Raw genomic sequence first — 18,705 nt, forward strand, 5'->3', positions numbered from 1 at the left:
TGAAAGCCAAGTTTGTTATTGATAACACGAAAGATTAATTGAGGATGCAATATGAGAATATGAATAGGATATCTGTAGATAATATCTTCATCTAGTAGTGTAGTGAAAAATCGAGGACGAATTTTCTTAATGGATGGGAGACTTGTAATATCCCAAAATAGGGCTAGTGGCAAGAATATAAATTTTTGGAAATTGGGTGCTCAATTTCAGAATAAGTTAAAAGTTTAGGGACTTAATGGGAAAATTATGATGTTGGATTGATTAGCAAAGTTTGAAAGTAATAAGGGAATTATGGTGTTTTCAAATAGAAGATTTTTTATTTTCTCTTTAAAGGGTGTATGCACGTGGTATTGGGAAAGGAAAAAGGAAAAATCTGGAGATGAGCTTCTTCTTCCTCCTCTCCACCGTGAGCTCCATTTCATAAGTTGATTTTTGGTTAAATGATTATTTCTTGAGTTTTAAGCTTAGTTTTGATTCTTGGTGTATTAAGAAAGCTTAAGTTATTTTAAAATCAAAGGACGAAAGAGTTAGGAGAGATTAAAAATTAGGAGTTTTTGAATGAAATCTTGGAAAAGAGTTAGTAATTAAATTTGGAAGTTAAATTTGACTTGTCATCAGTCAAAATAAGAAATTCAAAGTGTTAGAAACAAATTTAGAAAATGTTGAAAATTTGGTGTAATTTTTTATTTACATATGAATGACAGGATTTTGAGTTTAAGGATGTGATAAATGAGTATTAATGGGTTTAAGCATGTGTATGTGAGTTAAGAATATGAAAGGGGATGAAACATGAAGTGTTTAAGCTGAAATTAGTGAATTTTTGGGCTTTAAAAGTAAAATCTGGGCATAGGGTATCGTTACTGCTTCATCAGGTAACGATACTTCAAGTCTAGGATTATCAAAGGCGTTCAAAGGGTATTGATAACTAGGAAGGTAGTATCGATACCATAGGTACCGATACCATAAGGGAGGTATCGATACAAGGAAATATTGAATGCGATTTTGGTATCGATACCCAGGTTTGGTATCGATACCCTAAAGTGGGTACCGATATTACTTCAAAGGGAAAATGAAAATAGATTTTTCCTTCAATTTAAGTGATAAGAAATCAGAGTATGCTATTTCGAATACTGATAGGTATAAATTTATGACTATGTAGATATCAATCGATAGCAAGTCCAGACCAGTCGACAAGTATTGGGCATCGAAGAAAAGATAAGAGAATGGTATTGACTAGTGAGGTCAGGTGAGTGCATACTAGTTAGTATATGATTTTTAATGGAAATAAGACTTGTGACAAGTCTATTTTCTATAGTAGAATGCATGAATTCATAAATATAAACATGTGTTTGATATAAATATATGTGTGATAGGTTATTGTATATGTTACATGATATATGTGAGTATGTATGTCAGTGTATATGTGAATGAGCAAAGATGATACATGTGATGATATAAGAATAAGATATGAGTTTATGGAAAATATATGTGAACATATAAGAAGGTATATGAGTTATGTGTGCTATATGATATAAATGATTTCATAAGAAATGACATGAGCTATGTGATACAAAGTTATGTGATTACATGATCATAAGAGATAAGAGATATGTGATATGAATGTATGAATATGTGAAATGATATAAGTGTTAATGCCCATGTTATGTGTCATGAGGGTTAGAGATATAGTTGGCATGCCAAGAGTCGAGGGTTATCTATGTCCTTCGGGACATATGGACATGATTACCTATGTCCTTCGGGATATATGGACAGGTACCTATGTTCTTCGAAACATATGGATAGGTCCTTCGGGACACATGCATAGGTCATTCGGGACACATTTCACATGCCACTCAATGGACCCTTATACGAGCTGTGGTGACAGTATATGTGTGCACAAACTTAAAGTACTCACATACCTTAAGTTCTCACATGTGTACATAGGCTAATAAAGAGATAACAATAAACATATTACATGTGATGTATATGCTTTTGTGATATGAATTGTATTATATGATTTATATGATGATGTGTGTATTGTTTGGTTAAATGAGTCATATGTTGATTAAAAAGGTTAATTGCAGGAGAATATGATTGAAAGATATAAATGATAATAATATTGATAGTGAAATAAGATTTGTGATGGAAATAATGTGTGATGTGTATATGTGTACATTACATTATATATAATGTTATATTGTTTTGTGTGACATCATGAGATGATATGTTCATACATGTTTAAGTAGTTAGAGTTTCCTTTATAAGTTTAATGCCTCACTAAGTCTTCGACTTAGCGTGTGAGTGTTTCACACGTAGGTTCCTGGAAGCAAAAAGAGGAGCAAAGCAATGATAGGCAAGGCAAGACAGATTAGATTCTCCTTTCCACATATCAGATCATAATTGTAGTTGAGTATATGTATTTTGTTATATAGAGTGTAGTTGGCATGTAGTCTAAAGATGTAAATTGTATAAGCTCTTATATATTTTGTAAAACCAATTGATTTTAAATATATGAAGAGTAAGCATTTTCTTGAATTATGCACTTAACTTTTAGTCATTTTGTAAAGAAAAATGTTTGAGAAGTCCATGTGACATCTCGGACTCGGATCTGGGTCGGATACGGGTTAGGGGTGTTACAAATTCAAAAATAAAATTTTATTGATCCGTATCAAATATGATTATCTATTTTTTTCTCAGATATTTGATCCGAATATTAAAAAATGAATCAAATATCAAATTTTTTCGGATCGAATCAATAAAACGATTGAATCAATTTTTTTACACACCCCTTGTCCCAGTTCAAATCTTCTAATGGCATTCCCTTGATCAAGAAACATGTAGTATACTTCTTCCAGATCTCCTCTGCAAGCTGCTTCTTAATGATCAATATTATGTCAATTGAGGCCTCTATAGGAACACTTCTACTTATTGAAGTCTTTGGAGTTTACATCCTCTGATCAACTATAATCTAATGATTTAATTTATAGTTGACTTACGTGATCTATCAAAGTCATCAAATATACTATCTAAAAATGATATTTACAAACTCTATCAACCTATAAATAGTTATTACGGACATCAACATTAATGGTCAATATATACACCATCATGCATGATTGAAAACGAGATCTTAGAGTTTCGGTTTTCTCAACTGTACTTATTATTTATCATCTTTTTCAGTTCACCTAACTAAATTAGAAAAAGTAAATCCTATAGTCATTACAACTAACATTCTCTCCTTAGTATTTTTTTTAAATCATCTCCTTAGTATAAACCAACTTAACCGAGTAGAATTCATTTTGGTTCACATCCCAGACAATTGAGTATTTTAGGCACAAAGAGTCCCGATTCTTCGGACCCTATTTCTGGATCAAGTGTGCCAACGATGTGTAACATAGGGTCAATATATAATTTATTATTCAAATCCGAAAAAATCGAAACTTAGTTTAATTATAGTTATTTTATCAGATTTTACACTAGGCGAATAATTTATAAAAATTTAAATTCATTACATATATTTAGATATCAGAATATGTTATTAGCTCAAGTAATATAAATTTAAATATTCTTTCCATAGCAAACTAAAGATAAAGCGTTGAATTAAACTTGGAATTGACAAGACTTTATCCTTGCATGATCATTTAAAGGCAACGGTTATTGTGGCAACAATGGTATAGGAAGTAATGTAAGGGAGTGGATTAATTAATTGAGAGCTGTAAGTTTAGGTTTTGTTTTGACTTTGGACAGTCGGTGGAAACTTGTAAACTAAAAGTCAACCCCCCATGACTTTGCTGTTGATTTCATTGATGTTTTTCTTCCATGTGACCGGCAATGATGAATAACAACAAACAGCTGGAACCGTTTTGAAGTTGCACTCCATGCCTGCACCTGCAAACCGCCATCGCCTTGCCTGGCTTACATTGAATGGTGGTATGGGGTTTTAGGTACGATTGGGATATTAAGGCCTCTCAAACCATACAAGTTTGTTCCACCTGCCTTTTATCCCTCTCAACATCTCAATCATATATGGATGGTGGAGAACGACTGCCCTAAATCATTCTCTAAAAATTTAAAATTATCATTTTTAGTATTTTTATTGATAATTTGTTTTAATTTCTAGAGTTTTATAAGTTCATTGTCTTCTAAAATTTTTAAAATTCATCTTTCTAACATGGTCTCAATTATCATACGAAATAGAGATGCATTTCTCCATCAACATAAAAAATTCTGCTACTATATTCGTCTCACGTCAGATGAGTCTAAAATCAATAATCCAAACTATCCATATGAAGTTGGGTTTTCTCAAAACTATTTGTCCATGGAAATTAATGATTTATGCAATTTGATCCATAGATAATTTATTTGAAATAAAAAAAAATCAAATAAATTTGAGTTGAATCTATGGTACAATAACCATGGATAAACTGAGAAGATTGACAGGGCAATTGTTCTTTTGAAAATTTTAAATTATAATATAATTTAAGTATTTTTTATTGATAACATGTTTTCGTTGAACTCTTAAAATTTTATAAGTTCATCCCTAATATAAAATCATTCATCCGTCCCAAACACCTCCGTTCAACATCATCAAAGAAGGTAAAATAGTTGGCTGCAATATTATTTTATCTTCCTGGGAGACCAATTTATCACCTTTCATCCCATTAAAATCATAAATTAAACATTGACCAACTGGGTTAGTAAATAACATATATCTTTGTTTCTCCACCACCAGTACGAATAACCCATTAAAATCCATTCATATTGTGGGATACAAATTTCACTATTACTTAATGGAAATGTTATCTTTTACAAATGACCACTTAAACTAACTAATTAAGTTTCAAAATTAGCCCTATCGAATTTTGATAAGGAAGTTTGGCATTTGTCTGGGGATGATAATGGCAATGGTGGGTAAATGTTGTCAAATTCACCATCCCTTTATATTTGACAATTAGCGGGTTTCTAATTTAATTTAATGGTTGATGATTGTTTGAATATTTAATTGTTGAAATTAGTTTTAATTCGAATATGAATAAGTTGTGATGATGGGTGTTACATTGATGTTCGTGTATTGATCTGAATCGGACTAATATCTTAAAATTATAATTGTTCATACTCTTTAATATAAAATCTTATGTTTATCTTTAAATATAAAAAATATTAAATAATATTGATTCCGTGAAATGTTTTAATATTCATATATGTATATATCAATTTTATTTATTTAACAAAAATTTACTAAAATAACATTTAAGTCATAACTATTACTATTACTTAGAATAGTCGTACCTAAAAGTAGAATCGGAATAATAAAAATATGGAAAAAAAATTGTGTTGTTAGTCCTGTGTAATTGTTTATATAGTTCCTAATAATAGTATATTAAACTCCTAGTTTACTCGTAACTTTGGCACTATCTATGATGTGGTGTTATTGAACTCATACTATGTGTGACTTTCTACTGATAGGTAGTTACGTAGATCATTTGGTACACTGGCATGTGTAAGTTCATTTAGGCGTTCTTTGCATTAACTGGTAAGTTTCTACACATATGTACTAAATGCCAAGTTGGTGTTGCAATGATTTGTATATTGAATTGTAAACATGCAATCAATAATTAACATGTCGAGTGAAAAATGATATTTACTTAATTGAAGAATGTTTGGAATTGGAAACTTATATGTCCATTGATGTTTGAAACTAGCCTAAAATATTTAGAATTGGTTTTGGTGTGTTTTAGATGTTTGTTGAGGTGAAATTAACTTGAATTCATGCATTTTAGTTTTAGAGCTTCAAAACCATTAAAGTAATATCGATACTCCACGTCACATGTTTTTGGAATATGACAGATGATAATTTCACTGTTTGATATCTTATTCGAGATCCGTCGAATCACACTATACAAAAAATGAAGAGAGGCCGACGGATTTAGAATCCAATCAATCCCCATTTTACTATTGCTTTCCACGGTTACTCTGTAGTTAAAGTCTATAGTTAGATTGAGGGGTTTTTTTTTTCGATAGAGGGATCAATGGCATAATATTAAGGAGTTTTTTTTCTTCTTCTTTAATTTTAGGGTAAATCATCAAAATGAACATTTTTATTTTATTTTTGTTTACTTTTTTATCATCGTTTTTAAAAAAATATTTTGGTCACAAAAATTTAATAAGATTATATTAATTTTAGATAAAATATAAATTTAACTCTTAAATTTTAAATAAAATATTAATTTAACCTCTAAATATGATTAGTGTTCTTATTTTGCTTCTCAAGGTCCACGCAATCAAATCTTGTATTGTTACGTCCATTTTCCAAATATTTACTTTATTTTCATGTGTTCAGTTCAATTTATTTCTTCTACTTTTTTTCCAGTAATTTTCTGTATAAGATTAAAAAAAAAATCAACACTTGGTTAAATTGTTTGTGGGTTTTTGTTAATTTATTCCTTTCTGTGAATTGTTTAACATTTTATTGAATACCCAAGTCGGAATCATGTAAAATGTTGAACTGTAGCTTGCTAAAAGTATGGCATTTTTCATGTGTTTGGAATATAAAATATTGTATTTTCTGAGTTTATTTCTAGTAATTTGAATTTGTAAGTTTATTGAAAGTTTAGAAGCAAAGAAGTGTTATCAGTCGGGACTCTATGTAATGCATATATTTTGAGTTAAAGTTCAGTTTTTTGTTGTTGGATTTAGTGACATTTGTGATTTATGTCGTAACCATTCTTCGGGTGGACTTGAAATTGGGCTTTAATTTAAATAAAACACGTTAAAGCCGTCACCGATCATTTTAAAAGTATTTAGGTTGATCGGACACTATCTTACCTGATCTGCGTTTTACAAGAAATATATCAGATTCGAGAGTCGGTTACAGTTAAGAAAGGATTAGCACACTTGAATTGTCATTTCGGTATCATTTAAATGTTTTCAAAAACTATATATTATATATATATTTTCAAAATGTTTTCAAAACTATATATATTTTCGAAAAACATTATATAAATTATATATATATTAAATATAACTCCAGACGAAAATGAGTGACTACAAGTTCAATTCTAATAAGACCCTATCTGATTTTTGCTTGTTTATATTATAAATTTATAATGGTTTTGTTTTTATACTAATTTATTAATGTCTGTAATAATTCCGATAAACTTCAGTAAAATTTATAGCAGAATAAAGTAGTATAATAAAAATGTAAAAATATGCAAATCACGTGTAATATAAATAAAAGGTGCGAACTAACAAAAAATATATTATGTTTTTTATATTCGAAAATAGTACTACCAGGATATATATATATATATATTAATCCCATGAATTAAGCTATTTTAACGATTAAAGGGATGATTATTATTTTTCGAGATTTCAAGTTCGAGCACTATAAGTTATAACAAAGGTATTTAAATTTTTATTATCAAATATTAAAAAAAATAAAACGTATATTATCTTATAATCATATTATATATATATATCAACCAGTCTTATTATATGCTAGCTGCAATGGTTGGAATTTAAGGACAAGATTTATCCCTGAAAAATTAGGTGAGCCCTTTCTTCCTACAGACACGTCATTTATAAATGAAAATAAAAGTAAAGTTATATTAGAGAAAATTATAACGGTGTAAAATTTATTTATTTTTATCAATGATCTTTTAAATATTTTTAAAAATATTAAAAAAAAATAAACGGTTATAGCATGGCCTCCAATAACATTAAAGTAGTATAAAGTTTTTATAAATATAAATATTATTTTGGAATACTTTAATAAATATAATTATTTAAAATTATTTTATAATTTTTAAAAGATTATTTATTAAAAAATAACTTCTGTATAATTTAAGGGCATATAATATACTTTACACTAAACATAAATAAACTTTCTTAAAAATAAATAATAATTTTTCCTATCAATTCCACCATGTGATGTTTAGTTGTTCTAATTATTAATTTTGTTGATCTATTTTATGAAAATAGAGAAGTAATTTTTTATTTTAATTTACTAGAATTTAATTATCGTTTCACCAAAATTGAGACATTAGTCTAGTTATTGATAACTATATTATACATAAAAGTAAACCGTTTATTTTTATTAATTTATTGTATATATATATATATATATTGATGAACTTTTGAAATTAGTAAAATGAAAATTAAATTTATTTTAATTGTGTACTTGTTGCAAGGTCTAACTGATCTGGTAGTGCTTTTTCTCAACGACCTGAGTCGGCCATTAATGGCAATGTGCTGTTTATATTTGAAAGCCGAGTTAATCAGATCCATGCACTCAACAAAAACAATAAAATAAAAGTGGAAAAGGGAGAGAGATGTTCTCAACAAATTTGGCTGCCCCTATTAATTGCATGCTTTGCTCTCTGAGTTTCTTCTATATAACCCTTTTCCCTTTACTCACACTCACAGGCTTCTCGTCTCTTCTCCTTTATTTTTCGCCATTGTTGTGTCAGTTCGAGTTCTGCTCATGTTCCTTCATCAATAGCTTCCACCTCATATTTACGTTACGTGCAAATGGATACATCAGCGGCTTTGATGATCTTATCAGCCATTGTGGCTTATCTACTCTGGTTCAAGTTCATTGCACGGTCGCTCAATGGCCCACGTGTCTGGCCTTTATTAGGCAGTCTTCCGGGGCTCATCCAGAACTCCAATTCCATGCATGAGTGGATCGCTGACAACCTCCGCGCATGTGGCGGCACGTATCAGACATGCATCGCCGCGATTCCATTTTTGGCCCGGAAGCAAGGTCTCGTGACTGTCACCTGCGATCCCCAGAACCTGGAGCATATTTTGAAGGGCCGGTTCGATAATTATCCCAAGGGGCCTAACTGGCAGGCTGTGTTCCATGATTTGCTTGGTGATGGGATCTTCAATTCTGACGGTGACACGTGGTTGTTCCAGCGTAAGACTGCCGCGCTGGAGTTTACCACCAGGACGCTGCGCCAAGCCATGTCACGGTGGGTTAGCCGTGCCATCAAGCATCGGTTCTGCCCGATTCTTGAGACGGCTCAGCTCCAAGGGAAGCCGGTTGATTTTCAAGACCTGTTGCTTCGGCTCACTTTCGACAACATATGTGGCTTGACATTTGGCAAGGATCCTCAAACAATGTCCCGAGGACTTCCTGAGAACGGCTTCGCAACGGCTTTCGATAGAGCCACGGAAGCCACTCTCCAACGCTTTATTTTGCCTGAAATCATATGGAAGCTGAAAAAATGGTTTCGGCTTGGGATGGAAGCCACGTTGAGCCGAAGCCTGGACCACATGGATAAATACTTATCCGACATCATTAATACGCGTAAGCTTGAATTGGTCAGTCAGCAACAAGGGGATACCCCACACGATGACTTGCTGTCCCGTTTCATGAAAAAGAAAGAATCTTACTCGGATGAATTCCTCCAACACGTGGCATTGAATTTCATCCTAGCTGGGCGAGATACGTCATCAGTCGCCCTATGCTGGTTCTTCTGGTTGGTCAGTCAAAACCCAAAGGTAGAAGAGGAGATCCTCACTGAAATTTCCACCGTCCTGAAGGAGACACGTGGCATTGACACTTCCAAATGGATAGATGAACCCCTTGTGTTCGAAGAAATCGACCAATTGATATACCTTAAGGCAGCATTGTCCGAGACATTAAGACTCTATCCTTCCGTGCCACAAGACTCGAAGCATGTAATAGCCGATGACGTCTTGCCTAATGGAACATTTGTCCCTGCTGGATCAAACGTGACATACTCGATATACTCAGTTGGAAGGATGAAATTTATTTGGGGTGATGACTGCTTGGAATTCAAGCCGGAAAGGTGGTTGTCTGAAGACGGCAAGAAATATGAGCCAAAAGATTCGTATAGATTTATTTCATTCAACGCCGGACCTCGAATTTGTTTAGGTAAAGATCTAGCATATCTTCAGATGAAATCAATAGCAGCGGCAGTGCTGCTCCAACACTGTCTTAAGGTGGCACCGGGACATCGGGTAGAACAGAAGATGTCACTAACTCTGTTCATGAAGTATGGGCTGTTGATGGAGGTGCACCCAAGAAATCTGAAGCCGATCCTGGAAAAAATATGCAAAGCTGGGAGAAATGGGTATGCTTGAATCCTGGGGAAAATTTTGTGAATATGAGATGGTGGATGATATATTATAAACCTTTATTGTAAGCCATCTATAGATGTATTTTTACAAGTGAAATAAGAATAAAACCGAATGCCAAATTATACGCTAAACAAAGCTTCCCAGATGATTGAAACTGTTCAATAGTGTTGCTTCAGTTTGTACTTTTTGGTGTCTGCCATAGATAAGAAAGATTTTCCAGTCGCCTCCCTTTTTTCTTCTTTTTTGATGCAAATACAGTCTCCCCCCTTTTAATTGTAAAACCAATCACATTGGGTATGATGGTAGTGAATTGAAGTAGTAAATAAGTTTATCATTAATGATCCACACAGCCTTCAAATTTGGTGAGCAATTGAACTAAAACGTCAAACAAAAAGTTGCAATTTTTAGTTGTAACCACCCCAACATGGCAGCTGACGATTAAGACGGCTTTTAAAGGCCAAAGAAAAAAATGTTTAGAGCTGTCCCGTTTTCTAATATTGTTGTTTTTTTGCTAAAAACCGACAAGTTTGTGGTTAGAAAATAAATATCTTCATCAATGTCAGCATTTGTGCATAAACTTACTAATAATTATGCATTTTAAATTAATTATAATTCTGCTTTTGCTTTAGAAAATAAAATGTAAAACAATAGTCCAGATTACCATCATATATATTACAATTGGACTGTGAGTCACTAAAAATTGGAATATTGAAGACTGATAAAAATTGATAAAATAATAAGAAGAATCGATACTCTTATCAATTAACAGTTGTGTGATATTCGGAAAAAATATTCGAGATATATTTGTTTAACGATCATTAGTACATCCTACATTATCTGAGCTCATGTGGAATTTTTCCGATCCCTTATCTATCTGTTATGATATAGAAGTTAAAATATAATCTTAGGTAGTTCAAGTACAGAAGCTATGGTAGCATCAGGGGCGGACCCAGGGGTTGCCAGGGGTAGCCCGGGCAACCCCTCAAATTGTGAGGAATATTGATCAAATGATATTATTTTAGTATTTTTATATATATATTTTGTGATTTTTAAGTAGAATCCCTATATTTCAGATAAATTCTTATAGAAAAAAAAATTTATACAATAAAATTATCTACTTAGTGTTAATTTTTTCTAATTTTTTTAAATTAATACAAGTGTCACCTTTAATATTGTGCAACCCCTAAAAAATTTATAAGAATTTTTTTATGCAACCCCTGAATTTTTGTCCTGGGTACGCCCCTGGTAGCATCTGTGAAATTTGTGTATACGAACTTGGCCTGGAAAATAAGTCATTGCAATAACCTTCACTAAATGATAATTTTAAATAAACTTTGTTGGATTTTTGTGTCATGTCTTTAAGTCTATATCAGCATTGACGCAGGCCATCCTTCAAAATTTACATGTTTATTACATCCCTTATTGAAGACACCTAATTTCATCCGCCCTAACTAATATTATATTATATAATACTATGAATTATGTTATATAATATACATATATTTATTATCATTAATTTTATTTTTTTATGTACAGGCCCAAATAAAATACAACAGCTGGCCCACACCAGCCACAACCCACACGCTAACCCAATTGCAATAAAAACCCTAATCCCACCTCAACGTCGCATCCCTCCCAAGCAGCTCAACAGCGCTGCATGGAGTCAACCCCATGTCCAAGTTTCACAATAGCACATCACCCACTCCGAACTGTTCGCCGCAAGGATCATTGCCAACAATAATGCAGTAGTTTAGTGCGGTTAGGACCCAAAACTATAGTCTAAAAATAGGGTTTTTCAAACCCTATAAATAAGATGTAATCAAACTACGAAGGAGGGGAATTTCATACACAATACACAGAGGGTTTACTACGAAAACACTGAGAAATACACAAGGAAGGTCCATTTAAGCTTTTTGTAAACGCTTCAAAAGGAAATAAAAAGGTTTTTTTAACCTTGTTCGTAAGTTTTTTTGTCTATGCATGTTGATCTTGTTTGCTTGAGATTTAGCTCGTTTTTAACCCGTAGAGTACTCGGCCGATGATCAAAAAGAGGGGTTTCGAAGTTTTTTAACTTAGATCTACTATAACACCCAAACCCGTATTCGACCCGAATACGAGTCCGAGATATCACATTGACTTTTCAAAACCTTTTTCTTTAGGAAATATCAAAACATTTGAACTTATTTTAAGAAAATACGATCATATATTGTTCAATTGTGTTTGGCATAAAATTTTGAGGTAAAAACGTATGTATGAATAATAAAATATGATATGAACAATACCGTATGAACAGTGATGAATAATACCGTATGAACAATGATGAACAGTACCCTGCTACAATACCCCAAATGTTAAAATTTCCAGCTTACAAATAAGGAACCGATTCCCCTGCTACAGTACTACTACAGTAATTCCGTAAAATACGTATAAATTTGTAAAAATCCAAGGTTTCATCATTATACATTTACCATTTACATATATACGTTTAAAACCTTTCCAAAACTCGATTAGAGCGTATCTAATACAAATCCTTTTTATTACATGCCAACTAAATTCTTTCTAACAAAATACATATAATTCGATCTACATTTCTGATCTGATCTGAGGTAAGGAGAACTGATCTGTCTTGTTCCTCTTTACTTCTCTTTTCGCTTTCCAAACCTACGTGTGCAACAATCACACACTAAGTCGATGACTTAGTGAGACATATAAAATATATACTATAACCATATACTATTTCATATAAACAAAAGCATACATCTGCAAATACTATCATATCATATAAAAGCATATCTACCATGGTATAACCAATGCACACCTATGCATTTATCATGAACATATTTATCAGTAATCATATTGTTATCACTAATTCCTTTTTATCATATAAACATATGTTGAGCAATTCCATATACACATATATCATTTCATAACAAAACACATATAACATTGTATAATTCATATAACACATTTTGTATCATAAAAACAAACATATGCATCATTTATATATTGTATTTGATATTATCTCTTTATTAGCCCATGATACACTGGTGAGAACTGAAGGTATGTTAGTACATTGAGGTTGTGCACAAATATTGTCACCACAGCTCATATAAATTTGCACCGTAGTGCCACGTAGAATTTGCACCGAAGTGCCACGTAGAAATGCATTGTAGTGCCATATAAGATTGTCCATAAGGACCACATATAAATTCCTTAAGAATCATATACATATACCAATGATCAAGTAGGTGTTTCAAAAGACCTCATACATGTTCCAAATAATACATATATGTCCCGAAGGACCACGTATAATTTGTCCCGAATGACCGCGTAGACCCTCTACTCTTGACATGCCAACATCTTCCTCTAGATCTCATGACACATAACATGGGTATCATTTTTCATATTTATCACATAGTTCACTTACACGTAGAACATTTTCATATGATTCATATTCATATGTCACATAGCTTATACTTTATTCTTATGTCTTCTCATAGACATATATTATTTCTCACGTAGTCACATAGGTCCATATCATATAACATATATCATTCCTCATTTGTCCATGTACGTATGTCATATCTTGTTCACATATGTTCGTATATACATCACATAGCTCATCACATAGGCATGTATTCTCATATATTCACATAACTTGGATCGAATATACATATATTCTCATATACATGTCATTTCATTATCCTTATTATTCTTATCATCCCCATTAACCCTTTTTACTTACCATATTCATATTAAATAACACATATATATCACAACACCAAGGAACAAACATGTCATCATGTAATTTCTATAACATATTTCATATTCTTATATAATCTTGTAGATTATTTATATTATTTCATATGACTTATCACACTAACATATACTTATGCAAATCATGTAACATATATTATAACTTGTTAACACATATAAATCATATAACATTTTAGAATTTACTTCTTACCATAGTAAATCCGTCATTGGCTCATCGCAAGCCAATGTTCGTTCTATAACATAAGCACAAATTAAATTGCACTCACCTTAGTTTTGCTTTGATTCAATCCTAATCCTTTGATTATTCAGGAACTTGTTTAGGCTCAATATCTACATAAATATAACATTTCAAAACAACTATCAGAAGCCTAAACCTTAAACTTGATGTTGATAACTTAAGCCGATTTAATGAACCAAAATTCCATTTTCATTTAGGGGGAAATCGATACCCCCTACACAATCTGGAATTTTCGTTCAAGCCCAGAAAATTCACTATATCAACTTAAATTCTTCATGGTTCATTTCCTTTCATATTCTTAACTCAAATATACATACTTAAACTAATTTATATCCATTTATTTAATCTTAAACCTCAAAATTCTATTCTCCATATAGAAATCAATAATCATACCAAATTTTCCATGTTATCCAAACTTAATTCTAACACTTCTATCTTCTTATTCTCATAGATGACAAGTCAAATTCAACTTAAAATTCAACTTATCCACTCTATTTCAAGATTTCATTCAAGAACTCAAAATCTTTAATCTCTCCTATACCTTTCATCTTGTTGTTTTAGTACAAATTAAGCTTTCTTTAAGCTTAATTATCATCTAATGATCAAAACCCAACCTTTAATTCAACAAATAATCAACAAAATAGAAAACTCTTACATTTGCCTAACCTCCACGGTTGGAGAAGAAAATGAAGATGATGATGAAATGTTTTCATCTTCCCACGTTTTTATCTCCTATTAAAGGGGATAAAAATATCTTTAATGTCAATTGAGCATTTTGCCCTTTAATTCCCTGAATAATAACTAAAAACTTTCAGAAAATATCCCCAAATAAATCATTAAATTATTCAACTATTTTACTTTGACCAACAAATTCTGAAATTTTAAGGTAACATTTTGATCCTTATTGCTTACTTTTGATTATATTTTCGAGTAAATAGTTGTACTAACTGTTTTCTAATGATTTCAGCTTTCCAAACTTGTTTTTCACTTAAGGCTCTAAACCCGAGCTCCAAACTCTATTTCAGTGGGGGTGAAAGCGACGCCTTCGTGTGAATTTATTCACCGCATAAGCCTAGCAAGTAGCCTTCGAGATTCATATAGCTTATGTCTTCGTGTGAATTTATTCACCGTGCGAGCATAAGGGAATGTTTTCTCTCGAGTTTAACTTAGTCCACACAAGCGTGTGATGAGTTTAGGACTAAGGGTCTGGCAAGCCCAAGGGGGCACCGGCAAGGAGAACTCAGGTACCATTTTTTAGAACCTAAACCGGGAGATTATGGAGAATTAGATCCTACCCCGAAACCTCATTCCAAACCCTATGATGTTTTTTCCATAACCATGCAGTTTGCCTTTTTCTTTTTACCTTTTTACTTTAATTACTATTTTTCTTATTTTACTAACTCTTTTGCTTTCATGTTAGTTTTTTTATCATTTACATCATTCAAAAGAGGTGTTGATCCACTAAAAAGGTGTTTGTTACACATAAAATAATCTGAACTAATGGACAAAGGGGTTGTAATACAAGAGATGAAAATGCAAAGGACGATCTACAAGACGACTATGTGTCACATTCAATCCAGAAGACGGGGTGCACATAGTTTCTACCAATTAAGGGCCTCAATGACGAAATCGTTGGGAACATGCTCAACAAAAGATAAATGCCCGAGATGCAATCATTCGAGACTTCTTGGGCCAGTACAAAAAGCAACTCAACATTTGCACGGTTCGTTCATAGAAGCCGGAACAGTTCGACAGGTTATTCAACGGATGATAGACGAAGGCAGAAGACTAGTCAACATGTCAGAAGTTGTCAGGATATTTTTGTCTCTTAAAAGATAAAACACTTTTGTCCCCAATAAGGATTATTCATAATAACAAACACATTTTTTGGATCAAGGCCTCGGATATTTCATGCATCATGCATCTAGACATATTTTGCATTTTGTTATTTTCTTTGCATTCGCATTAACTAACGGAAGAATGCTTCAATAAAAAGAATAAATACAGGATACACCACCTCAAATGCTGGACACACCCTATCCGCTTAACACCCGCTTAAAAAAGAGGCGAATGGAGGCCAAAATCATTCAAATCGAAGATAATATGGAAAAATTGCAGAAAGAGCTGGAGGATAAGATGGCTTAGAACAGTCAAAGTACCCTGGAGTCCATCAGGAAGAACCATGAGTCCTTGGTCGATCAAATTATGTCCAAGTTATCAGGTCTCCAACAAGCCAGTATACCCGGGGCAAGTTCATCTGAAAGAGTCACCATACCATCAACCCCACAAGTGGTTGTCTCACCTAGGATCTTACCCAAATTACAAGGAGACTCATCTGCTATCAAGGGGAAAACCATATATATGGTGCAAATATACAAGCTTCCACAATCAACACTGACAATCATCCGGAAGACTATCATATCCCGAATTTTGACGAGGAGGATAAGGCAAAGAAGATAGAAGAGAAGATCAGGATGTTAGAAGATCAGATGAAGATGGTCACATGGGACCATGACTATTATGGAGTGGACGCAATGGAGCTGAGCCTGGTTTCATATTTGGTGCTTCCACCAAAGTTTAAGGTCACTGAGTTTGAGATGTTCGATGGGAACAGCTGTCCCTCAGCCCACATCACTATGTTATGTCGGAATATGACGGGATATGGGGGAAATGACCAACTCCTGATCCATTGCTTCTAGGAGAGCCTGTCCGGTTCAGCTATCCGTTGGCACAACCAGCTCAGCCGAACACATATCAAGACGTGGAAAGACTTAGAAAAGTCTTTCTCAGAACAGTACAAGCATATCAATGATATGAGACCAGACCGAGTTATGCTGCAGAGCCTGAAAAAGAAGCATAACGAAAGTTTCCAACAGTACGCACAGAGATGGAAGGATCTGTCTGTGCAAGTTCATCCACCTTTGGATGAAAATAAAACTAGAAAGATGTTTGTACAGACCCTGAAGATACCTTACTTCGGGCACCTGGTGGCAATTACATCGGGAACTTTCTCAGATCTAGTTATGGCTGGTGAGATGGTCGAGCTAGCTATAAAAACAAGGAAAAATTGAGGGGATGGACTCTAGTGAGAAGTCTCCCATGAAGAACAAAGAGCGAGAGATCAACAATGTCAACACCTACAACGTTAACAGATGTGTTATGATCTCAGCCACTGCAGTTGTACCATCCGATACTTCTAAACGAACTCGGAGAGAACAAATGAATGAAAGGGAATCTTACCTGACTAATCTGGGGATTAGACCTCATGATTTCTTTTATAAAAAGACTCGCATCAGTCCAAACCCAATGACATATGAGGAGTTGCTCCCAACGCTAGTTGAGAAGAATCTTATGACTCTGGTTCAATCCAAACCTAGAGAGGCCCTATATCCTGAAGGCCATGATATTAACACCATATGCAGCTATCATATTGGGAGCTCAGGGCACACCACTGAAACTGTGGGGCATTAAAATGTAATGTCCAAGATCTGATCGATTCAGGGGCATTGACTTTCAATATGTAATGGGGCATTCTGATCGAGAGTCGGATGGGGGCATCCATCAAGAATTTTGTTGCCTTTTCAAGCATATCATCTTGGTTGAACTTGTTTTTTTTTCTTTCGTACTCCTTATGTGTGAATGTTTTTAAGTCACTTGACATTTAAATATTTTAAATAAAATGCTTCCTTATGAGGAAATGAGCAAATTTTAATCTTGAATTCCTTGAATACCACCTTAATTAAAAGCTTTTTAAATTGAGGTTGTAAATATTTGACAAATGACAAGATTGAGCCCCGCAAAACAAAGACCCCTTGATCCTAATTTAAAAGATACACCAGACTGCATGCTCTTCTCTTACAGGGACCGAGCTAGTTTTCTCTTCTCATAAAGAGTCCATCAAGGAGCGGATAAAATGGGACATCTAGTACCTGAAATTGCAAAGCTAATTGGTTTCTACTTCTGTTAATGACGTTCAATGATGATCATGATCTTCTTAGAAGGAATGGTCAAGTAGGTGAATCTAGTTTAGGTCAATTGCTTGGGAATTGAACTCTAACGATGAGATTTACTGACTTTCAAAAACACCTAGACTATAACAGGTTCTTCTTAACAAACTTAAGAAATTGGACCCGTATACCCACATTATAATATTATATATATACAATAAAGCTTGAGTTGTCCCTCTAAAGCAATTGGTTAAACCCCCGGCTTTATGGATAAGATTCAGCTAGCCTGATAAAGACGATTATAATATACAATAAAACTTGAGTTGTCCCTCTAGAGCAATTGGTTAAACACCCCGGCTTTAGGGATAATATTCAACTAGTCTGATAAAGGTGTTATAATATCTATACAATGTTATTGAGTTGTCCCTCTAGAGCAATTGGTTAAACTGCCCGACTTTATGGATTCAGCTAGCCAGACAATGGCAAATTTAAATAAAGAGTTTCGGTAAAAATGGACTAAGGGAGTTAAGGAACACCTGTTATAGCCAATTTCACACGAACACTCAGGAATTTCATTTTTAGACCGATATTTATGCACTGCCTTTGTTAAAAGAGCCTACGAAGCTTGAACAA

General features: G+C 33.2%; 1 protein-coding gene across 1 annotated transcript; it reads left to right on the forward strand.

Annotated features, from left to right (window-relative positions):
* The first annotated feature begins 8,507 nt into the window (after positions 1-8,507).
* On the forward strand, positions 8,508-10,195 carry LOC120193763 (cytochrome P450 86A22-like). Its single transcript, XM_039196201.1, has one exon. It carries the CDS (start codon positions 8,530-8,532, stop codon positions 10,111-10,113), a length of 1,584 nt encoding a protein of 527 aa, XP_039052132.1. The 5' UTR covers positions 8,508-8,529; the 3' UTR covers positions 10,114-10,195.
* Positions 10,196-18,705: the final 8,510 nt, after the last annotated feature.

The sequence above is a fragment of the Hibiscus syriacus genome, unplaced genomic scaffold, assembly GCF_006381635.1.
Source record: "Hibiscus syriacus cultivar Baekdansim isolate YM2019G1 unplaced genomic scaffold, ASM638163v2 tig00116996_pilon, whole genome shotgun sequence".
Lineage (NCBI taxonomy): Eukaryota > Viridiplantae > Streptophyta > Magnoliopsida > Malvales > Malvaceae > Hibiscus > Hibiscus syriacus.